The sequence below is a fragment of the Mustela putorius genome, unplaced genomic scaffold (genome assembly GCF_011764305.1).
Source record: "Mustela putorius furo isolate JIRA1106 unplaced genomic scaffold, ASM1176430v1.1 tig00000487_pilon_pilon_pilon, whole genome shotgun sequence".
Lineage (NCBI taxonomy): Eukaryota > Metazoa > Chordata > Mammalia > Carnivora > Mustelidae > Mustela > Mustela putorius.
In genome coordinates this window covers 6,591,083-6,614,602 of record NW_025421399.1, presented here as the reverse complement: position 1 = coordinate 6,614,602, position 23,520 = coordinate 6,591,083, and the positions used below count along the sequence as shown (strand labels likewise).

The following is a 23,520-nucleotide window of genomic DNA, read 5'->3' as shown; positions in this document are numbered from 1 at the left end:
GTTCTAATTCTTGGGATAGTCCTGAAAGGTAGGGAATGCTATTTCTGTTTTTTAGCTCTAAGTTCCAGAGCAATCAGAACCAGGACTCAGAGAGATTAAGTAATTCGATTACATTTGCAGAAGTTAACAGATGGCCAAGCACAGCTGGGATTTGAATTCATAACAATTTGATTTTAAAGCTTATGCTCTTTGATCACTATTCCATGCAACCTCCTCAGGACCACCCATTTGGTCAAAACTATTCCTCGTTATCTGAGAATGTGGAGCTCATCCAACATACAGACCTACACACCTCACTTTTGAGGAAGGCTTACTAACTTCCCACCCCAGGAACTACCCAGTGAACCAAGGGACCAGGAGCAGAAGGGATGGTGGGGAGTCCCAACTCAGAATGGTAGATGGACCCAGAAGTTATACAGAAGATCTAGGACCTGAGTCCCTGGGAGGAGAGTCAAGAAGGGTACTGAGTCTGGAGGGGCCTGAGGTGAGTGTGGAACAGGGCTCCTGGGAAGCGAGAGGGTCACCAGCATGTGGGGATGAAAGATGGAGAAGGGGCGCCTGGGTGGCTCAGGGGGGTTAAAGCCTCTGCCTTTGGCTCAGGTCATGATCCCAGAATGCTGGGATTGAGCACCACATTAGGCTCCCTGCTCGGCGTGGAGCCTGCCTCTCTGCCTACTTGTGATCTCTGTCCAATAAATAAAATCTTTAAAAAAATGAAAGAAAGGAAGATGGAGAAGACAGAGAACACTGTCTAGAACAATCATCCTGCCAGCGTTGTGACTTGCTCCTATGGCTACCACGGGTGTATGTGTGGAGAGAGGTAATGTGTGGAAGCCAAAGGGGACCCAAATCATCCCATTGTAACTTCCCTCAACTTTCCTCTTCTCTACCTCAACCTAACACAACCCTTGAGACCCTTCTCTATGGTCTCAGAAGATGTGGCCTCTCATTCACTTTCTCTTTCAGGAAACATTTAAAAGTCCTTCCACGCTTCATCCTATTCTGGGCACAAGAAATACAAACGTGAAGCCGAGTCTCTATCTTCAAGCAGCCCACAGTGTAGATGAGGGTAAAAAGAAAACCCTTACATTTTATGTACTTCAGGTCCCTTTTTCAACCTCTTTCGACCAGAGTCATCTTCAGAGTGCTGGTGTAGGTGGGGAAGAAAAAAGGAGAAAGAAAACTCTGCTTTACTAAAGGTCAGCTGTGGGCCACATGTGGTCAAACCCATTGTTGATTTAGTCCTTCTAGAAATGCTAAGCCAGCATTTTAATCAGGGTTTATTGGTTTTGAATGATGAACCCAACTCGAGCTAGCTGAGGTAAATGGGGGAAGGTCTTCTGGTTCCGTAGAGGAGGCCTGACAGGCTGGGCCGGCCAATCTCAAGCCAAATCAAATCAGAACGTACACTTGTCCTGGGCACCTTGACTCCATCTGTGTGTCTCTAGTCAATTTCTTTTCTGTTGGCTTTCTACCTGATGGAGGCAGTTCCTGGGCCTCCTACCTCCTGGCTCGGCCACTAGAAAGGAAATGAGTTTCTTTTTCTGACTCTAGGTGGAGTAGGGTCAAGTGAAGGTGGCCAGATGGGTGGCTGTTTTGCTTGTGTAATACTGCATATCCAAACCATGCCATGAGTCAGAGCTAAAAACATCAGCCATTTTAGTATCTCTTGCAAGTGTGAGAGTTCACTAGGCTCAGCTTAGAAGTTCTTCAGCTCCATGTGGCGTCCGATGATGACACCTAGGGGCTTGACTGGGCTGGAACATTCAAGGAGGCTCGCCTAGATGGCTGACTGCTGGGGCTGGCTGGCCACTGGGGGCTCAGTTGAAGCTGTTAATTAGGACAACTCTGTTGTCCTCCAGGTGGCCTGTGGGTGGCTTGGGCTTCTCCCAACACAGCCACCAGGTTCCAAGAAGGAGTATCCACAAAGTGAGAATTCTAAGAGGAAGGAAATGGAAGCTGCCAGGCCTCTTAAACCTGGGCTGGTAAGTCCCTGAACGTCACTTCTGGTCAAGACCAATCCTGGAGCCCGTCTAGATTCAAAGGAGAAAAAACAGCTCTATCTTTTTATTTTTAACTTTTATTTATTTACTTAATGTTTTTTAAACAGATTTTATTTTTTTTTAAGATTTTATTTATTTATTTGGCAGAGATCACAAGTAGGCAGAGAGGCAGGCAGAGAGAGAGAGAGGAGGAAGCAGGCTCCCCACTGAGCAGAGAGCCTGATGCGGGGCATGATCCCAGGACCCTGGGATCATGACCTGAGCCGAAGGCAGAGGCTTTAACCCACTGAGTCACCCAGGAGCCCCTATTTACTTAGTTTTTAATTTTTATTTATGTACTCCCCACTGGCCCATCCGGCTGCTTTCCCCACCTCATCTCCTACCGGTCCCCAGTGTGGACGTCAAGCACGGGCTCACCGAGGAGTCAGCATGGGCTTCCATGAAGCCACACAGGGTCACCCCTTCCTCCTGCCTTTGTTCTGGCCCTCCTCTTCCCCTGCCAAATCTGAAAGGACCCAGTGCAGAAACCACTTCTTCCATGAAGCCCTCAGTGCATGCCTCTGCCCTGCTCCTGCTCCATCCACCCCATCCCTTTCCTTCCACAGGATCCATCTCTCTGGAGCACCATAATTCTGTTTCTGAGTTGACTCCTGCTTTCTCAAACTTTTCACAGCCGCCCTTGCGCGGTGCTTATTTTAGGGCACGTCCTAACACTTTCGCCAGCCTGCAAACTCTGTCATATTCCCTCACGGCCCTTTGTTTTCAGAAGCCCTTGGCAATACTTGCTAAAAGAATGAATGAATGAGTCGTCATCATCTGTGGAGAAGTCAGAGATGAAGTCATCTGCAAAAGGAAGCTGACTAGATTAAAACTAAGTTTGCCTTCTGCTCTGAAATCCGGTTATGTCTGTGAATGAGTTCTAGGGAGAAAGGAGAGAAAGTAAGGTCTGCATATTAAGCTGTGAGAAACACAGGAAGGAGGAAAAAGAGCCAGAAAAAGGTAACACCCAGAGAGGGAAAGTTCAGAAAGAAGAACTATTAACACGTCTGAAGGGAGGCTCAGGAAAAACTAGACGAACCATGGCCACTGGGATTTCACAAGAGGAAGAATGTTTATGAGCTGCCTGAAGGAAGTTTCCAGAGAGTTCTGTGGAAATAAGCCAGACCCCAGGGGAGTAGGAGGGACTGGCCAGTGAGGAAGTGGAGGCATTTTGAGAGGACAGCCATTTTCACACTGGTGCTGAGTTGGCTCTTGGAGAACATACATTTCTGATAAACGGTGATACCATGGACGCTTCCCCATGGTGGCACACAGACTTGGTACAACTGAGTGGGAAATACGGCAGCTCACAGGCGAGTGAACAAATAATCAGTCAGGATTAGACTGGATTATCTCACAGGGCAGAACTGCCAGGAGGAAGCTCACTCTTCTCTCCCAGGTGGCTGCTCTATTATTCGCCTTCTTTTGCACACTCCCCCGATGAGGCTAGGAGTCTTACACGTTGTTTGAGGCAATGCCCCTCACGACCACACATTTGTATGCATTTCTGGTGGTTATCGGTACTCGAGGGAAACGCCAACCTGGGCTCCTAACTATGTTTACACGTCACATAATAGTTCCTTGTCATCACGCTAGGGGAGGAGCAAGAATAACAAGCAGCTAATGGGGGAGCATGTCATAGCATCTGGGGTTGACCAGATGAACTCTGACGTCATATACGTAGCTGGGTCCTAATCTAGGTCGTGCCCCTTCTAGCTATGTGTTACCCCCACCAGACTGTGGACCTTTTAACATTTCAATGTGTCACGTGTAAAACAGGGCAAACAACACCCACTCCTGGAACTGCTCAGATAACGTGAGGTGACCCTATGAAGCATGTACTCGCACATTCCCAAACAATAGCCAACAGCCAATAACCCTTCACTGTGATAATGAGGAACACTTCCCCTTTGCAACACAAGGAAGTGTGCAGTAGGTTGGATTCTGTGGTAAAGAGTTCTTCAGAGTGTCACTCTCTTTCCAGATCTGGTCATCCTGGAACAGGACGAGCCAAAGTTCTGTTTACCTAAACACACTGCTCACAATGACAGCAGCGTTTCTTGCATTTCCCTTCAGTGGTGGAACCTGAAGGAGATAAAGATTTCACTTGCTACCAGAGACTCTCGCCTCCTTGTTTGACTTCTCCCGTAACTACCCTAGACATGCTGGAAGGTCAAATCCGTTTGGAAGCAGCTGCAGTAGCATCGACATCACAAAAAAGTCAGTCCCCTCATTCTCATAAAGACACTGTTCCTTTGAGATGGTCCTGGAACTGTCAACCATGACCTCTCTTTTCGGCTTTACCAGCTTCTTTCCCTTTCAAGATTCCTTCATGAGGAAGACAAATATGATTTTCCTCATATGCAGAACTTAAGAAAACAGAGAACATAGGGGAAGGGAAGAAAAATAAAATAAGATGAAATCAGAGAGGGAGACAAACCATAAGGGACTCTTAACTGTAGGAAATAAACTGAAGGGTGCTGGTGGGGTGGTGGGTGGGGGGCTGGGATAACTGCGTGATGGGCATTAAATAGGCATTTCATGTAATGAGCCCTGCGTGTTACACGCAACTGATGAATCACTGAATTCTACCTCTGAAACGAATAATATGCCATATGTTCATTAAATTGATTTTAAATTAAAAAAAAAAGTCTTTCAAAGGCAGCTACCCTCTCACTGAATAGCTATCTGCAAGCCAACCTCTTAATCATTTTTAAATGAAATTTTGAAGGGTTTTAAACAGAAATGAAGAGGCTGAGTCATGATTTATCCCACCAGAGGGCGACATTTGCTAAAATAAACAAAAGGGATTAGCGGCTGCAGGAATTAACACCGGACATTATGAGAGAGCAGAGGCAAAGGCTCTTGGCTACCCTCAGTCACCTGCGGAAACTGGAAAACATACAGGCCTCTGGGGTCCATCCCTGGAAATGCTAGTGGGGGATGAGGACAGGAAAAGGTGTCAGAAATCTGTTTTTTAAACATTCTCCAAGTTGGGGAATCACTGGTTCAGAGAGAAGTGAAAATAAGATTTTGTGAACTTACTTTCCCCCAACCCCCAGCTCCTCAGACATATTCCGGTCCTCAGACATATTCCAGACATAGTGCCGAATCCCATACACATATTTTTCTTGCCTTGGTGAAAAGAGAGGGCTTATCTTCACACAAAGATCATGACCTTGGCCTTGTTTAGAGCATGCTATTTAATGCAATTTCCAGAAAGGTCATTTACTGCCTGCTCATTTTCAGGTCTTTTCTACAGGTCCAATCCAAAGGCTCCCTACAAAAATATTTCCATTTCTGTTTCTATTTATCAGTGATGCCAGCTTTTGTTTTATCATACGCAAAAAACTGTCAAAACAGTACGTAATTACGGAACAGACTTATGGGCAATGCTATCATAAATAAAAACAGAGCTTATCATAGGAGTTGCCAGTTAAGTGGAGAAGCACATAAAACATGGGAATTGATTAAGTGTAAGAACAGTCTAAGTGTTGCGTGAGAAATTCTGACAATCTATAATAGCACAGTTAAGGCCTGGGGATTTGGTCCAACTGCGTACGAGATACAAAATATACCTACCTGGCCTAGACTCCTTGGAACACATTTCTTGTTTTCTTTGTTGGATCTTTAAAGCTAATTTATGAGTCAGATGAGTCAGATTCCCTTTTGTGTTTCATCTACTGTGCTTACAGGGTCACAGTGACATTCTGAATTGTCAAAGGGCTGCCAGAGTTCCAGGCCAGAAAGTTCCCCTCCTAGACTTACACTGTTTGAGAAAAAGCACCAGAGAAGGGATGTGAAAGCAGTATTTTCTAGTCAAGCTCCTCTTTCAACTCAACTCGTCTTGCAGATCCTGTCTTCAGCTGGCAAGCGGGACAGGTAAAAAGCCCCTCCCAGTCTCTGGATTGTAGGCTCCTCCCTGGACCCAGGGCTATTCTGCTAGGAGTGATGGACCCTCTGCTTCCACCCATCTTTCTGTCAGTCCCAAACCTCTCTACAGTGAAACGTGCGGATACCACTCTTCAAAATATGTCTACCTCTTTCACAGTTGCCAAGATTCATCACACTCTGAAAAATTGGTGGTAGGGGGGCACCTGGGTGGCTCAGTGGGTTAAAGTCTCTGCCTTCAGCTCAGGTCATGATCCTAGGGTCGAGGAGCCTGCTAATCACCCCCACCCCCCCACCTGCCTCTCTGCCTACTTGTGATCTCTCTGTCAAATCAATAAATAAAATATTTTTTTAAAAAATTGGTGTTAGGCTCTCCAGCAGTGGTAGAGACAGGTCCCTTGACTTCGATCCAGGCATTGGGGGCTGGGAATAGGGAACTCTGTTTATGGATTTTGGCTTCCAGTGAGCATCTATCTATTTTATATTTGAATAGGGTTGATCTAGATATTTGGGCTGTCCCTCGCTACTTCTTTGCTGTTTTCTCTAGCATTGCCTACTCCTTTCCCCCAAACCCTGAAAAATCTTTGGCTGTCATGTGAGCAAGTCAGGAAAAATTAGAGAAGTCGCTATCCCCTATTTCTTTTTCTCCAAGGATATGCAAATGTGATGCTTTGAGTCTTAGTTTCTCCTGTTACAAACAATATGTCTTTTCTCTCCACTTCCATCCAAGTGGAGAGCAGCTGGGGACCCTGTGACCAAATGGGTGCCAGACTTTTAAATTCAGGTTGATAGGCTACAATCCTCAAATAGATCTTGTATGAGTCCTCAACATAACCACTCCCTCCAACGAGTTGTGACCCATGTCATCTCCAGCTCCACGAAGTCACATCTACGAAATGCCACATTAACACACAACGCAAGCTGCTGAAATGGATTCTTTCTTTGCTTATAATTATTGGAGAATGCCTTGGCTGTAGTTTATTCCAAAGGGAAGAGATGATTGTTGGACGAGATTTGAGGGGAATTCCTGAGGGCAAGCGGAAGAAAGGGCTTTGGGGCTCGCTGAAAAACAGAGCACCCTAGAGCTGTGGACTTGCGCGCATGGCAGAAATGTCGTGTTTGCTGGAGTCCCTGAGAGCTGCGGACCCTGGCTCTGGAGGTCGTCCATCATTCCACCACAACGGAAAGACGAAGCGGGGTCTCTGGACAGCCGGCACCACCAGTCTCCTGGACTTTCCCCTGATTCAGTCTTAACACAGCGGGTCTCTCCGTGGAACTGGTGGGACCGCCTGGGGACCGCGTGGGGAAGGGGTGCACCCGCGGGACGGGACTGCCAGCCTCCCTCAGCCCTCGGCAAAGCTCCCTGCCTCAAACGCTCAGTGCCCCTAGACGCGGGACACCCAGGTCTGGTCCTTCTCCGCTGGAGCCGCGGCCGCGTGACTCCCTGAACGCAGGAGGCCAGCACCGCCCCGGCCCCGCCCCTCCAGAACAGCCCCGCCCCAGGCTCCGCCTCAGGGCTCGGCCCCCGCCCAGTTTCGGGGCCGCCCCTCGGTCGGCCCCGCCCCCGTCCCCGCCCCGACCGGAAGAAGCGCCGGCACCCGGCGCTTATAGGGCTGGGCATGGGGGTGCTGCCACCGCCTAGTCAGCTCTGCGTCCGCTGAAGTCCGGCCGCCGCGGCGCTGTCGTCGCGGCGCCCCCGCCCCGTCCTCAGCCCGCCCGCCCGCACCGCCCCCCAGAGCCGGCCGGCCGGGCCGGGAGCCAGGCCCGAGTCCTCGCCATGCCGGCCCGGCTGCTGCTGGTGCTGCTGGCGCTGCTGCTGCCTGGCCCCGGGGTGAGTGACCCGGAGAGCGTGGGGTGGGGGACAGCGCGGGGCGGACTGGGGTCCGAGTCGGGATCGCGGCGGTGGTGGCGGCCCGGGCTCCCGAGCGCTCGGGCAGGACGTAGGAGACGGCGCCGGGCGGGGAGCGAGCACCTCCGGGCCGGCCTGAGTGGCGGCCGCGGTCGGCCCGGCCGAGGCGCACGCCACCCGAAGGGCCTCGCGGGCCAGCGCGGCTGTCACGGGCAGCGTCTCCCGGGGCCCCGTGCGCTCCCGCACAACTTTGCGTCGACCCGGCGGCACCGTGGGGCCTCTCGAAGGCGCTTGGAAGGCGGCCCCACCTGCCGGACCCTTCCCACAGGTGGGCGCCGGCTCTGTCTGGCGGTGGCCGCGGGGCAAGGATAGAAGGGGCCCTATAATCGAGGAGGAGGGGAATGTCTTGCGTTTATAATCCTTGTTTGAACTTTTAAAAATTCGAGAACTTCGGGAAACGAACGCCCCTGGGAGCGGGTAAGCATTTTTACCTGCGAGTATGATTCTGCTTTACCTGCCTTGCAGGTTTCTAAATGTGCAGAGGCAGGAGGCATCCTTTTGGGCACCAAGACTTCGTTAAGCAAGTTAAGCTGTGGGATTTACACTCTTTTTAAAGATCCCATGTGAGACAGCAGTGAAGCCTCTTCAAAACTTTAAATGGAGACTGTCTCCTCACGTCAGAGCACTGTGGAGCGGTCTGAAGGGTCTTTTCTTTTTTTTTTTTTTTTTTTTTTTTTTTTTTTTTTAAAGATTTATTTATTTATTTATTTGACAGAGAGAAATCACAAGTAGATGGAGAGGCAGGCAGAGAGAGAGAGAGAGAGGGAAGCAGGCTCCCTGCCGAGCAGAGAGCCCGATGCGGGACTCGATCCCAGGACCCTGAGATCATGACCTGAGCCGAAGGCAGCGGCTTAACCCACTGAGCCACCCAGGCGCCCCTGAAGGGTCTTTTCATCTTTTCCTGCAGAGAAATGGCTGGATTACATTTATTTAACTATTTTAAGACCTTCACTCAGGCTGTAGATTTGGGCCCCGTGGCCGGGGAGGACATTTTGTGGACAGACTTGGCTTTTTTCCTTCTAGTTGAAAAAAACCTAAATTAGTGGTTTAAAAAAAAAAAAAAAAACACAACAAAACACCTCGTTGTTCAGGATGTGGGTATGGTACATTGGTTCAGGTTCTTGTTTAATGACTTCCACTATGTGCCTTTTAATATGGTATATCATGTACCAGGTGTCGGGGTGGAGAATTGACATGTGTATACCTGAGTGCCAAAGTGTGAAGTCTTCAGAGGTCATGCATGTTTGGTAAAAGTCTGTGCTCTTGGAGTAACAAGACCTTGAAAATAGATGAAGTAAAATATAAGATCACCTTTTTCAAATTTGGGGGTGTTTTAAGGGGAAAATTTGTACACATTTCCTGATAGAACTCATGTAAGTTGTTCTTTTTTTTTTTTTTTTTTTTTTTTTTTTTTTTTTTTTTAAGACTGTATTTATTTTAGAGAGAGAACACAAGCAGGGGAAGGGCGGGGGGAGCCGAGGGAGAGGGAGAAGCAAACTCTGGGCTGAGCAGGAAGCCCCACTGGGGTTTGATCCCAGGACCTTGGAATCGTAGCCTGAGACCAAGGCAGATGCTTAACACACTGAGCCACCCAGATGCCCCAAGTTTTTCTTCTAATTAAAAAAGAGAATCCACTTTCACAACTAGGGTCACATTTTGAATGTGAACACTTTACCCTGGATTGGTTAACTGTTCCTCGGCATTTGTTCATAAATAAGAGTATAAACATGATGAGCAAACAAATGACATGGAAATCGATCATTTCATATCAGGGTCGAGGTATATATGGTTTTCTTTGCCACATCTTTCCATTGGCTGTTATTTCGCAGGATTCTAGTATTTTAGTTATTCAGTAACTTAGAGCCAAAAATAACTATTTAGCTTTAGTTGGGACTATAGTTTCAGTTTGTGTAAATATTTCCAAATTGTATTTAGAAATCCAAACTTCTCAAAGTTCATGGTACAATATTCCAGACCCTTATCAAAAAGCTACATTTTAGTGTAACTGCTTTATAAGTAAAATGTCAGAATTTTACTCCTGGAAGTATCTACCAGTAAAAATTTTGATCCCCAAACATAGAATTATTATTTTAAATTTTAAGTGGAACCTGTTGCAGAGTTTGCAGTTAAAGTGGGAGGAGCGATATTCCGCAAAACCTATTGGGTGTAAAATTGGACAAACCTGAGTTCAGACTGGTCACTTGCCAGCTGTGCCCTCAGATTATTTTACTCTTTAGAGAGTCTGTTCACTGATATGTGAAATGGGGATAACTAGCACGTGTGAAGGCACCTTGTATATCGTAGGTAATAAATGTAACCCCCCCCCCGTGTTTTTTACTGTCTTTATTTTTTTTAACGTTATACACTCGCCAAAGAAAATTTTCTTTCCTTTTTTTTTTTTTTTAAATTTTGTTTATTTATTTGACAGACAGAGCATAAGTAGGCAGAGAGGCAGGCAGAGAGAGAGAGAGAGAGGAGGAAGCAGGCTCCCTGCTGAGGAGAGAGCCCCATGCAGGCCTCGATCCCAGGACCCTGAGATCATGACCTGAGCTGAAGGCAGAGGCTTAACCCACCGAGCCACCCAGGCGCCCCTCCAAAGAATATTTTCAGTGCTCTTTTTTTAAGTTTTAAATTTATTTTAAGTAATCTCTACACCCATTGTGGAACTCGCACTCATGACCCTGAGATCAAGAGACGCATGCTCTACCGGACTGAGCCAGCCAGATAGATGCCCCAATGCTGTTTCTTTCTGATTGATGAAATAACTCGTGCGTTGGAAGCAATACTGTGAGTTTCTTTCACGAGCGCGTCTGATTGAGCTAGACATTGACTCATCCTAGGCTGAGACTCTAGGCTATCATATCCAAAAATGCAATAACATTGGTGTTACTAACTTCAGGCTGCCTCTTGTTAATCCAAATTGTGCTTATTTAGTGAGTGTTTTCCCTCCTCCCTGGACCTGGATCTTGTACCCAGTGTTGGTTTGTATTACATCATCACTGTCCTTTAGTCCTTATTTAATGGTGTTTATGTACTGTTTCTGTCAGGTACCAAACAGATCTGAAGCATGGGAGGCAAAATGCTATCTTCAGCTACAATATATACGATTTCTTTTATTCAGCCAGTGTTTTGGTTTTAGAGGAGAGTAAACAATGTCACCGAGAACCAAGGCCCATGTGTGTACAAAAACACACTGAGGATACCATCTGAGACAAGAGGCTTAACTAGAAATGTCCTGGCTTATCATTTGCTCTGATAGTTATCACCTCCACGAATGATCTTACTAGGCGATATCAAGAATTTATACTGAGGCCATGAGGAGAATGTTTCATTAAGCTCATATCAGAGCTTCTGATCATGAAATTGGACTGTAGTTCACATGTGTGTGTTTTGTTTCATGCCTGGCCTCTGGGTTTTCCACAGTAGTTTAGTTTCTCAGAGCAGGAGAGAAGTGTGTATGAGAGTTCCTCTTGACAGTGTTCAAGAGTAGGCTGTATTCCTGAACATAAAACTAGTGAGCTATGTAAAGGTTTCTTCTTGTCTGGACAGAATCATGCCACCTGCATGGTCCTGGGGGTGAGAGTTCTTTGCCTGCGTCAGATTTTGACTCCATTTTTCAGGTTGAGGAATTTTTGGATAATGATTTCATTTTCACTGGAAACCTCTCTGGTTTGGGGATCCAAAGTAATCTTTAGGTTCAAGATTGTCTATGTTTTATAATGATCAAATGTTCTCCCTGAAGAGATGATATAGGCAAGAAAAATGTAATGTATCATTTTAATGGATTCAGTTTTTATTATGCACAAATAACTAGGGGCCTGTAACCTAGCAATATGATTAGAGTGTGATGCTGGCTTGAAAAAATAGGGACAGTGAATCATAGTTTGTGAATAATAAACATGCTTGTTGGCTGTATTTCCTAGGGGTTGGGGATTTTTTTTTCTATCTTTATCTTCACCTATATCCCCCTCTTTGGTTTCAGATTTCCTTGTGTCAGAGCAACACATTCTTAGTGATATTTAAGTGAGTGTCACAGACAAGATATGGGCTAGGAAAAGTAGAACTTTTAAAAGGAATCATAAGCTCCCTCCTTGCATTTTTTTAAAATTTATTTTTAGTCTCTACATTTAAAAAATTTTTCTTTATTTTTTGGTCTACACCCAATGTGGGGCTTGAACTCACGACCCTGAGATCAAGAGTCACATGCTCTACTGATCAAGCCAGCCAGGCGCCCCTCTACATCACTTCCGATTATCATATGATCTTTGTTCATGTACAACTACACAGCAAATACAGCAGCATAAAAATACATGTTCTATATTTATGTTTAGTTTCACAGAAGCTTTCTATAACTGGTAGGAAATTTTCTGAGTATGTTATTGAATTTGTCACTTCGACTAGCACCTTGGTAAACCATCATCCATGCCAAAAGCATTTGAGCCTTCTATGTCCAGCCTGAGTTTGGAGACTGGGGTCGCACTGACCAAGATCGATACGGTAATAAACCATGCTTTGCCTAGTGGCCACCCTGCCAGGTCCTATAGATTGTTTTCAGCTTTCCCATTATTATAAGGAAAGGTGTATTTCTCTTTCTTCAAATCTCTGTTTGGTGCTTTTTCCCCCCTTTTCTTTTTTAAAGATTTTATGTATTTATTTATTTGACAGAGAAAGACACAGCGAGAGAGGGAACACAAGCAGAGGGAGTGGGAGTGGGAGAGGGAGAAGCAGGCTTCCGGCTGAGCAGGGAGCCCTACCCGGGGCTCGATCCCATGACCTGAGCCAAAGGCAGATGCTTACTGACTGAGCCACCCAGGGACGCCCTAATGATTTGATATATATCCTTCCAGACATTTTTTCTGTGCACATATTTGTGTAGATATTTTTCTTACTCAAACTGGAACATATCCTGGATCTTTCTGTGCCGATAAATTTAATTCTGCAGCTTATTCTCACTGTCGCATACTGCTTCTCTCATTGGATGAACCATAATTTGGGGGGGGGGGGTTGGATACCATAATTTGGCCAGTAAGCCATTTAGCTATGAAGGCTGTTTTTAATTTTAATTACTACAAACAGTGTGGTGGGGTGCCTGGGTGGCTCAGTCGGTTAAGTGTCTGCCTTTGGCTGAGGTCATAATCTCAGGGTCCTAGGATAGAGCCCCTTATCAGCTCCCAGCTCAGCAGGGAGTCTGCTTCTCCCTCTCCCTCTGCTCCTCCCCCTGCTCATTTTCTCTCCCTTCCTTCCTCTCTCTTTCTTTCTCAAATAAATAAATACAATCTTTCTTAAGAACAAAAAACAACAATGTGATAAACCCTCTTGTGCTAAGCATATCTTAACTGCCTAATTATTTCCTTGGAATAAATTCTCAGAATCAGAATTTGCTAATCTTATTTACTCTTGCCCTCTTCCCCAGCCTCCAGGGAATGCTGGATGTTTTAAAAAACACAACACTAACCTTTAAATTGGTTTTATAGCAACCATTTTAAAGTAACCTGTTTTCTTTTAGCAGTGTGGATTTTAGGTCAAGCGAAAATGGACCGTCTAGATCTTGTTTTGTTTATGTTTTGAAGATGTAAATGCCTGTAGCAGTGTCTTGCTGACAACTTATATACATAAAAGCTGCTGAGAAATGTTTTATTCTAATGTGTTAAGCAACTTGGTCTGCAGTGGTTTCAGATCAGCTTTCTAACAGATGTGACTCCCACGAGCGCCCTGAAATACCTCGGGATAATTCTGTGAGTTTGGTTTTGAGGGTAGCCGACCTTCTGCAGACAAGATTCTTTCTGTAGTTTGTCATGAGGCCATTTAAAGTCTTGCCTCGAGACTCTTAATAAATCAAGAGTTGGAGCATTGACTGTCCCCGACCATAGTTCTTAATAATTTGTCCATACAAGTGTTTTTCCTGGGAAGATTCAGGTACCACTTGGCAATGGAATTATGCCTTTGGTGGTGTTTTGTCTTTTCCACAAACATACCTAAACTTACTTGTCCAAAAGAATGTTGTGTCTTTCCAAATAATCACTCCTTTAGAGGTCAGGGTTCATGTCATACAAATCAGTTATTTTTTTTTTCTTTTCAGTATTTCATTTAGGAATTCATTTAACCCATTTAATAATTCAGGAACCCTAAAAAAGCAAATATTTACTCTTAAGCCAATAATACTTACACAATTTAAAACCTTTCCCAATTCCTTCCGGTGTTTGCTTGAATATAACTTCTCCATGGTTCATGCTGAAATTTTGATCAAAACTATTACTCAGCTTGATTGCATAATTTATTAAGGATACTTGGACTTGATTTTTGATTGTTTTTAAAAACCAACTAAGCATGAATTGTCACTTAGGGGATACAAAAGTATATTCTTTGAAGGGGATTTCCAAAAAACTCCAGAAATATTGTGAGCAGTGGGAGCACATACAAATAAATGGGTAGCCTCCCGAGTAACTAGAGTAAGGGTAGCAGGAGTCTTGTTGATCTAGCCCAATGGGTCTCAGTATTTTCCCCACCCCAAGTGAGGAATAAGAGAGTGCATATCCATCAGTAAGAGTGGGAGCACCTTGGAGGGTGATATTTGGAGCATATACCATGCCCTCCCCTCCCAAGTTGAACAATAGCTATTCTGCTTTTTCCTAGAGCAGACAGATGAGGACGCTGAGGCCAGAAAGGGCTGGGGACCTGTCCAAGGTCATGCTTCCGTGGCGGAACTGAACTTTGAGCCTAATCCTCCCGCTTCCCTTTGAAGAGCGGGCTCCCACAGTGCTTGTGTCCTGGTGGCTTTGTTAGAACCCGTCAGTTTACCCAGTCACACCCTGAGCAGATGACCGACCATGCTGCAAGGAGAGATTGGCTCTAGAGAAGGAATGGGCAGAGAGGAAAGCAGACTTTCTTGGAAGCTTCAGGAATGTGTGCAGATGATGCTCTTGTTCCTCCCAAGAAAGTCATGGCCTCTTACACTTTGTTCCAGTAGTAGAAAGATGTAGCTTTGAGGTGGAAACACTGCCTTCACCTGAGACTGTCCATCAGCGAGAAGGATCATTGTCAACTCTAGAGCCAAGTCCAGTGAAGGTGAATAGAGTGGAGATTGAGCAGCCCTTAAAACCAGGTCATAGTTGAAGCTCAATTCTTTGCTTAGGTCTAATAATATCCAAGCAGGTGCATGTTTTTTTTTTTTTTTTTTTTCAGTAAGATCTTGCCCAGAAATGTTTCTGAAATAGCAAAACTGAAAGTTCAGGTCTTAGAAGCCTTTACCCAGAGTTGCATGGTGCAGTCAGTCTTTGGTATGGGATCCTGAAAAGCTAGAACCTCTAATCATCAGGCTGGGCCTGGAGTGTTGGCCTTTGCAGGGGCCCTTACCTCCCTGGAGCGGTTCCGGCACCAGGAAGTGGGTCTGTGGTGACAGGAGAGAGAGTGGCCTTGCCCCTTGGACCACAGTGGAGGGATGAAGGTTAGTTTAGGTGGGTCTCAGGAGAGTGTAATGAGGGAGACAGGAGGCCACCAAGAAGGGGCCCTGGTGGGGGGAGAGGGCTGTCAGTTTTCTTGCTGGTTTGCCCTAGAAGGAAGGGCCCTGATTTACTTATCTGTATCCTCTGTGGCATTTAGCATGGGAGTTGGCCATACCCACTGCGGTGAGCACTCAGCAGGTAAGGATTGAATATTCCTTTTTGAAGCTCTTTAAGACCAATAAAACAAGGAGCTGTTTCATGGTCAGGCATGTGGGTTGTGGATTTCTTAGGGGGGAGTAGGAGAGAGGAAGATGTTGCTATACTCTTTAATGGGATCTCATCAGTAGTGTTTCTACAGAGTGAGAGGGGTTCCAGGATACTTGGTTGGGTGGGCGTCAACCATAGTGCCTGGGACCCTCTTCATGGTCTCCTCACCTCGGTAATGAGATTAATTTGTCCATTGCCAAGCCCTGCGAGCTAAATGGTTTGTGATTATGCCAAGTCAGTTTCATTTTTCACTCAGCATGATGTTTCATTGTTTAAAAAAAATGAACCTTGATCTAGGGTTGTCCTCTTATGTATGAAACATGATTTCCCTAGTTAGTAGACTAATTTATCATTATCATTCAAAACCACCCCTTTCTCCAGTGGATTACTCCCCTCTTCCCCACATTTCAGATGAGGGAATAATTGTTTGTCTGGGCTGCAGAAGTGTTTGTCATGGAAACCAAGTTTTCTCTTATGTTTTCTGAACAAACGGTGTTGTCAGAATCCCTAGATATTGTCATTGATCTACAGTAGGGTCATGGGACTTTGTTGATGAAACCGAATCAGATCTCTCTTCTCTTAAACAGCCCCTCACTCCTGAGGGTCTCTGGGAGTGAAAGAAACACCTGCCCAGAGGGCCACAGCTGCAACTAGCAATGTGTTACTTGAGGCAGTGCCTCTCAGCCCTGGCTGAATTAGTCACCCAGAGGCACCTGGGGAGCTCTTTAAATACCCTCTGTTGAGGTACCACCCAAAGTGACTGAAATCAGAATCTCTAGGAATGGAGCCCAGCACCCATCTTTTAAAAAAAAAATTTTTTTTTTTTCTTCTTCCCAAGCCCCCAGATGATTCTGATGTGCTGTCAGGTAATTCCTGTACCTTCATTGTAGACAGAGCAGATGTGTCTCTCTCCTGTGTCCCGTCACATCACAGAGCACTAGACCAAACTGGAGACAGGCTTGGCTCATTTTGTAGAGAAATTGGGATTGATATGTCCTGCTAGTTAGTGGCTGAACTAGTCATAGGCCAGTTGTGTTGTGCTTTTTCTAATATATCATAGTCTCCAACTTTAAAAGAACAAGTAATTCCAGACAGTTGGGTACTAACTACTGAAATTGCTTTTTAAGAAATCAGCTTTAGCTTATAAACTGACTTTCTGTTGTTGTTGTTTTTAAGATTTTATTTATTCATGAGAGAGAGACAGAGCACAAGCAGGGAAGAGGGAGAGGGGAAGCTGAGCTGGGAGGGAGCCTGAGGTGGACTGGTGGGGGTAGGGAGTGGACTCGATCCCAGGACCTAGAGCTCATGACCTGAGCTGAAGGCAGATACTCAACTGTCTGAGCTACCCAGGTGCCCCCAAACTGGCTTTGTATTAAATAAATTTAGTCATTGAATTATAAGGTGTTTGGAATTCTTTAAAGTTCTAGTGCATGCTTACTTAGTATTTTTGCCTTCTCCATATGTTAAGAGGCCTAATGAATCAGAATAATACTGGCTTCCAGGTTCCTTTGGAGTACCCTCTCTGAGTTGTTTGTTTGTTTTTTAAGGTTTTATTTATTTTTGAGAGAGAGAGAGCGTGCACGTGCCTGCACAAGCAGGGGGAGGGGCAGAGAGAGAAGCAGACTCCCCCACTGAGCAGGGAGCCTGATGTGAGGCTCCATCCTAGGAGCCTGGAGTCATGACCCGAGTCAAAGGTAGACGCTTCACCTACTGAGCCACCCAGGTGCCCCCCCTCTCTGAGTTAAAAGAGCCTGTTGGAGCCACAGTGAGGCAGCTAAGGGGAGTAGGTGTGGAAGAAATGTGTGAAAGGAGTAGGTTCGATAAAGTACAAGAATGAAGCATATAAACAAAAAGGGCCTTTCTTATCAGGGTGAGAATGGGGGTTGGAAGCCAATCATGGGAGGGTATGATTTGTGATACTCGCCTTCCCTTCTCCTGGGAGGCCTGGATATCCAGATTATTCATCAGCCCCTGGGGATCTGCAGCAGGTGCACGGTTGAAGGGCCTGACTGTAGAACGCACTCAGGAGCTGGCCAGCCTGTTGTCTCAGCAACTGGATGAACCTTGGATGTTACCCTAGGAATCCGAATAGTGGCTTAGAAGCAAGGGGACCTCAGTTCTAAGTGTTACATTGACTGGGCTTGACCACATCTAATGCCCTGCTGGAACAATGGGGGACAGAGATCAGTAGGATTGGGAGGTCACTCTTTGATGACAGCCTCTACCTGGGCCTGGGCATCTGACCTGACAGAGTGGGGTGAACTTGAGGAGGGGAGCCTCCTTCAGTAGACAGACAGGCATAGTTTGTCATTTTAGCTGTTCTGAAATGTAGTTTATAGGCACAGTCTTCTGTTTTCATGTGTATTTTGACCCATATGATACACGGGTGTTTTTTCAGTGAGTGGGAGGTAGGAGACGAGGGGTTGGGTGCTAGCCAGCTAGAAGACTTTGGACAAATGAATTATTTCCTGTTTCCTCCATAAAATAAAGGCATGAAATTAGAAAATCTAAGCCAGCCAATTCCTAAATATCTTCCCAAATTGGGAAACCATTTAGGTTAAAATGACTAGTTACCCCACCCCTCACCTCCCCTCAACAGCTTTACATCCACTCTTACCTGGGTGGTCAAAGATAGGAAGGTTGCTTTGGGCCGCCCCCTGCCCAGCTTCACTAGCTCCCGAATGTGGTAGATTCCCTCTGTTCATTCACTCATTCACCTGTCTTACTGGATGGATATATATTCTATGCCAAGCACTGTTTGCGGGGCTTGGGGCCCATTGATGAACACAACAAAGACCTGTGCCCTCATGAAGACTTCTACTTGGTGGAGAGAGTCAAGCCACAACAGCATGATAAATGCATATATGTATTTGTGAGAAAGTGATAGAATTCTATGGAAAGAGAAAACCTAGAGCAGAGCAAGGGAGTTGCCACAATGATGGACTGTGGTTTCATCTGGTGTCACTCACCTGTCGTATAAGGCGCAGCTGAAGCCTGGGGCCTTCCCTGACCACTGTCCTGTCCTAGGCAAGAGCCCCTCCCTCACTCTGAGTGACATCACATTGCACAGTGTTGGGGTTAATATATGAGTTTGTACCTGAGTTTGTTTCTCGTCTCCTGAAGGGCCGGTATTGACAACTCAAGTATGTTTGAAAACACTGAGCAAATATGAGGTATTGAGTGTAACTGTTGCCAATTTTTGATGACAGCATAGCAAGAGAAAGTTTAAAATTCTATCAAAGAAATCTCAGAAACCCCCCCAGTCCAAGAAACAGAGCCAGCAATTCTTTGATTTTTGTGATGGCTCTGCTCCCAAATGCGCATGTGGTGTGTATATATTTTTTACAAACAAAATTAGTTTTTTTTTTTTTTCCCATTGTAGAAATATCTGTAAGCACTCCAGATAAATTCAGATACTGCAACAAAGATGTAAAGCCGGATTCAGGGAATCTCTGACTTCAAAGGCACCACCTCTCTCTGGACAATCCAGTGACCTGATCCTATAGTTGAGTTACGGTTCATTTTCCACTTGCTGTTTTTGCAGGTTTTGCAAAGAAGAAAACAGTTTCCTTTATGCACAGAGATGAAGAACAAGTTTATCTGTAGTTCTGGCACTCAGCTGACTGCGAACCAGACCACAGTTGCCAATCCCAAGTCCTCTTGGTCTGTTAGATCAGTACTTGGAAATCTTTAGGGCTTTTGGTGCGTGGGTAAAGTTCAATCACTTATCTGAGTTGTGGTTTGGAGAAGACCGAGGTCTCCCTTTCAGTTTAGGTGGTTGGTTTTTAGTATCTATAGCAAGAGTGTGCGCATGGGAGTCACCCACTTCCTCCCACATAACATTAGTTGATTTCTATGGTATTTCTTTTCTCCACCCTGAACCTTAAGTGAATCAGATTATTACTAATTTCCAACGTTGAAATATTTCAAGATAAGCAGAGATGGTGGGAAGTTGAAAGACCAGGATTGGGAATGACTCTGCTTAAAGGCATTAAGACTTTTTAAATTCTTGAATTCTTTTGCAGGTTTTGGGCATGTGTTGATTGGTTGGGGCTAGAAGAATCTGCAGTCAAGCCTGAGGAGGGGTGAGGGCCTGGTAAATCACCGATGATCACATCTCTAAGCTAACAGGCAGATTCAGCCCAGTCATGGTACTTTGTAGAATTAGAAACTGATAACCAGAGAGATAATAATGACTTGCCCAGAGCCCAAACCCCAGCTCATAGCCCCATGCCCCATCTGCTTTCTTTTCAGCTTCATTCACCCAGAAGCATGCATTGACCATGTACGAGGCTCACCTAAGGAACTTTGGGGCTTTTTAACTTGGAATTTTGAGAGTATGATTAATGGGCTTTGGAGTTACATGAACACAGGTTAGGCCACAGAGTGAGAAGAAGGCCTGAACAGGGAAGTGTGGGTTCAGAATCTTAGGGAATTGCTCCAGACATGGATATGGAACCTACTATCATTTCCCTTGGATTGTACTACTGCTCTGCCAGATGGTAAACTCCTTGAAGGCAGGAGTTTATAGACCTTGGAGCTCCAGTGCCTTATGAATGACAGGACCCCTCTTCTGTGTTTCTGTAGGATAAAAGACTGGGGGTGGGGTTGAAATGAGTGAACTAGTAGATTGGCCATGGAAGTGTCAGCCAACAGGAAGAGGTGTGAAACAGGGAGTGCCTGGAAGAGCTTGATAAATCCTTCATATCTGTGCCAACCTTCTTGAGTAATGTGGGACTGTGATCCGGTGACTTACCCCATTTTATAAGGCTAGTACCCTCAAGATTTCTGCCTGCAGGGCATGAATGGCCCTGGCACTGACCACAGGTACTGGGGGGGATGGAGCACCCCTGAAGTTTAAAGAGAGAGCTTCAGAGGGGTGGCCAGTCAGAGGTCCCTCGGGTGAGGGGTCTTGGAAAGCAGAAGCCCTTGTACTGGGGTGTGTTCTGTAGCCATATTTCACAAGTGATTTACTAAACCTGCCCATGAAGTTTGGGTGTGTTCTGCTCAGACTCAGCTCTAAACCAGCTAAGAAGCACTAGTCTAACATCAGTTTAAGTTAAAACACCGAAGACGCCTCACCTGGGGTATGAACACAGATTGTCTGCGTTTGGTGTATCAAATATTTCATGTTAGGGGAGGGTTCTTTTCCTTTCTAGATGAGCTTTACACCAATCAGAATAGCCCACCTTCCTATTCTTTCTGTAAGCTGCAAAGGTAACAAACAAGCACATGATGAAGGTTCTGGTTTTGTGGCTCACTGTGCATGAATGTGCCCCTGGGCTTTTCTCTGCTGCCTCAGCCCCACCTTGGCCCATCCCCCGACTCTGCTTTCTCCGGCAGCATGGGCCAATAGGTCTTCAAGCACCTTAAATGATCTTAATCTCAGGACCTTTGCATAGGCTGTTTCCTCTGCCCAGGCTATTCTTCCCTTCCTTCCCCTCCTTCCTATAGATCTTAGTTCAAATCTCACTCCTTTCGGAAGATCTTCGCCACTGTAATCCTGGGCACCCCCCGCGTGAGACCAGAGCAGCTTCTGCTAGGCTCTCATGGTTTCCCCGTGTGCCCTTTTCGCAGCACTCCCTGCAGCTTATCATTCTGCTTGTGTGATTGTTTGACTACTGTGGCCCCTTAATAGACTGTAAAGTCCGCCAGGGCAGGCATAGATCTGTTGTGATTAGATGCTGTTGCCTTATGTAGTTCTTGATTAGTTGTCGTAATAATAACGGGCCCTCGGGGCGCCTGGGTGGCTCAGTGGGTTAAAGCCTCTGCCTTTGGCTCAGGTCATGATCGCAGGGTCTTGGGATCAAGCCCCACGTTGGGCTCTCTGCTCAGCAGAGAGCCTGCTTCCCCCCTCCCCCCACCGCCTCTCTACCTGCCTCTCTGCCTGCTTGTGATCTCTATCTGTCAAATAAATAAATTTAAAAAATAATAATAATAACGGGCCCTCACCCGGTGCTTGCTGCATACTAGACCCTGTTCTAAGAACTTGGGGTATGCTGGGCCTCCCAACAGCCCTTTGAAGTAGGTATTATTACCGTCCCCATTTCCGGATGAGAAAACCGAGGCACAGAGAGCTGTCTAGGGACGATCTGGCTCCGGAGTCTGCCCTTCTAACAGCCACACTGCCAGGCACTACATTGAAGAGTAACAAATGGAAGTTGAATTCTCAAGCATCATCAGGGAACGGAGGGTACGACATGAGTGAGTTTCCAGGTAATTCAAATACAGTCCCTGAACTTGAAATGTACAGTTTGGTGAAAGTCTCTTCAGCAGTTATATTCTCCCCCCTGCTTAAATACTACCAGCCAAACATATTTTAACCTTTTCTTAATTATTCAGATTGTTAACAGCAGCTCGTGTCTCCTCGCTGTCTGCCCATGAGGGTAAATGCGGAGCAGTTGAGCTTTGAGACAGAGTGGATAGTCAGGTTTTTGAGTGTGTTTACTTTCCGATGGCGTCTTTGGCCACCACCAGTTTCGTTAATACAGTGATCTTCCCTAGTGTTTACATAACTTTTGCCTTTAACATTCTTAACATTTATTTTGCTTTCTTAGCATTTAAAGAGATGTTGCTGTTCCTCAGTTTTCAAAAGAAAGAACAGATTTGGGAGCTTCGCCACCTTGTCCCGCAATGCGGATGCCCTCATGAGCCACTTTATTGACCCAAGAAATCGGCAGTAAGATTGGATGACCTCCCGACGAGGCAGAAGCCTGGCCAGCATGATGACTTTGGGAGGAGAGGCCTCTGGGAAAACAGAGCCTGATGGCAGTTGAGCAGCACTGTCCTCCCAACCCCACGCCAGACGGTCATATTTCCTTTCTCAGGAGGGAGTTTTAGACTCCTTAGTGTCTGGAAGGTTTTCTACCTTGACCCCAAAGGCCTGGTTAACTCCCTGTCGGCAATGCTCTCCTGCTTCTGTTCTCTGCCCACCACTCCATAAACTGGAGAAAACAGCCCTGTTCCATCGGGCGTGTCCCCTTGCTTTGCTCTGGTTTCTCAGCCCTGGGTCTTCGAACCACAGCTCTGTAGACTTGGTTGTGCCAACAGTCTTCCATCAGTTTCCTTTGCCTTCCTAGCTCTGTCCACGTGTGTGAGAATTGCATGGGGTTGTATACATTTGCCTCTCAGAGGAGCCTGGGACATAGAGACCTGGGCTGAAATTACGGAAATCTGGTGGCATCCGATTTTTTTTTTTCCACATGAAAAAGTCAATATTTCAGATCTGCATTTCCTTCCCTTTTCTGTGAGCCTCTTGTTCCTGCTAAGTGCAGCAGTCACGGCTTACTGCCTGAGGCCCGTCAGTATATGTTTGGTCATTAAAATGGTTCTCGCTGTTCAAAGGAGTTGTCCCATGCTGATCAGTAATGTGTGTTTCCTTGGCACTGGCATTAAAAGAAATGACTCGCTTCATCAAAGGATTTGGCAGTGGCTACTGTGTCATCATCATCATCATCATCACGTTCAAAGAGTTGTGTTTTTTTTTTTTTTTAAACCATTGGAACTGGGTTGGATAAATGTGTATCGCAGGAATATTTTTATGGTGGCCGAGGCTGTGGCCTTTCACTTTTTCTGGTGTTATTCTCATCCACTTAGACTACAGTGGGATCTCGGGAATTTTTATCCAGAACATTTTCTAAAGACTCCACCTACCCCATCTAATTTGCAGTGCCTTTTGGTATGTTGGGTGTCTGTGTAGAATCCACAAATTACATTTTGGTCTCCTCCAAGAGCTCCTGCCCCCCCATCAGAGCAGGATGCTTACTGATCTTCCGCTGCCCCGGCCGAATTCAAAGGGGAGCTCCAGGCCTGAAATAATTTAGGCTTATGGTTGTCAGAGAGCCGTGATTTTAAAGTAGTGAAATTATAGTGTAGTATAGTGAGCCAAGGCCCAGACGGAGAGGCGGAGGCCTTGGTTCCAGTCCTACGTCTATGGTCTACGGTTAACCATCTCTGGTGCCTTGGGCAA

The 23,520-nt window shown here is 46.0% G+C and overlaps 1 protein-coding gene and 1 long non-coding RNA gene across 2 annotated transcripts in view; both read left to right on the top strand.

The window, feature by feature from the left end:
- The first annotated feature begins 7,524 nt into the window (after positions 1 to 7,524).
- The window catches only part of ERN1 (endoplasmic reticulum to nucleus signaling 1), a 78,088-nt gene continuing 62,092 nt past the window's right edge, over positions 7,525 to 23,520 (top strand). Inside the window, exon 1 of the mRNA XM_004749150.3 lies at positions 7,525 to 7,764. Within this exon, the coding sequence (XP_004749207.1) occupies positions 7,711 to 7,764 (54 nt within the window). The 5' untranslated portion in view covers positions 7,525 to 7,710. The remainder of the gene's footprint in view (positions 7,765 to 23,520) is intronic.
- LOC123392287 lies at positions 21,425 to 22,972 on the top strand. The gene is made up of 2 exons (XR_006607013.1): positions 21,425 to 21,767; positions 22,109 to 22,972. It is a non-coding gene; the product is annotated as an uncharacterized LOC123392287 (long non-coding RNA).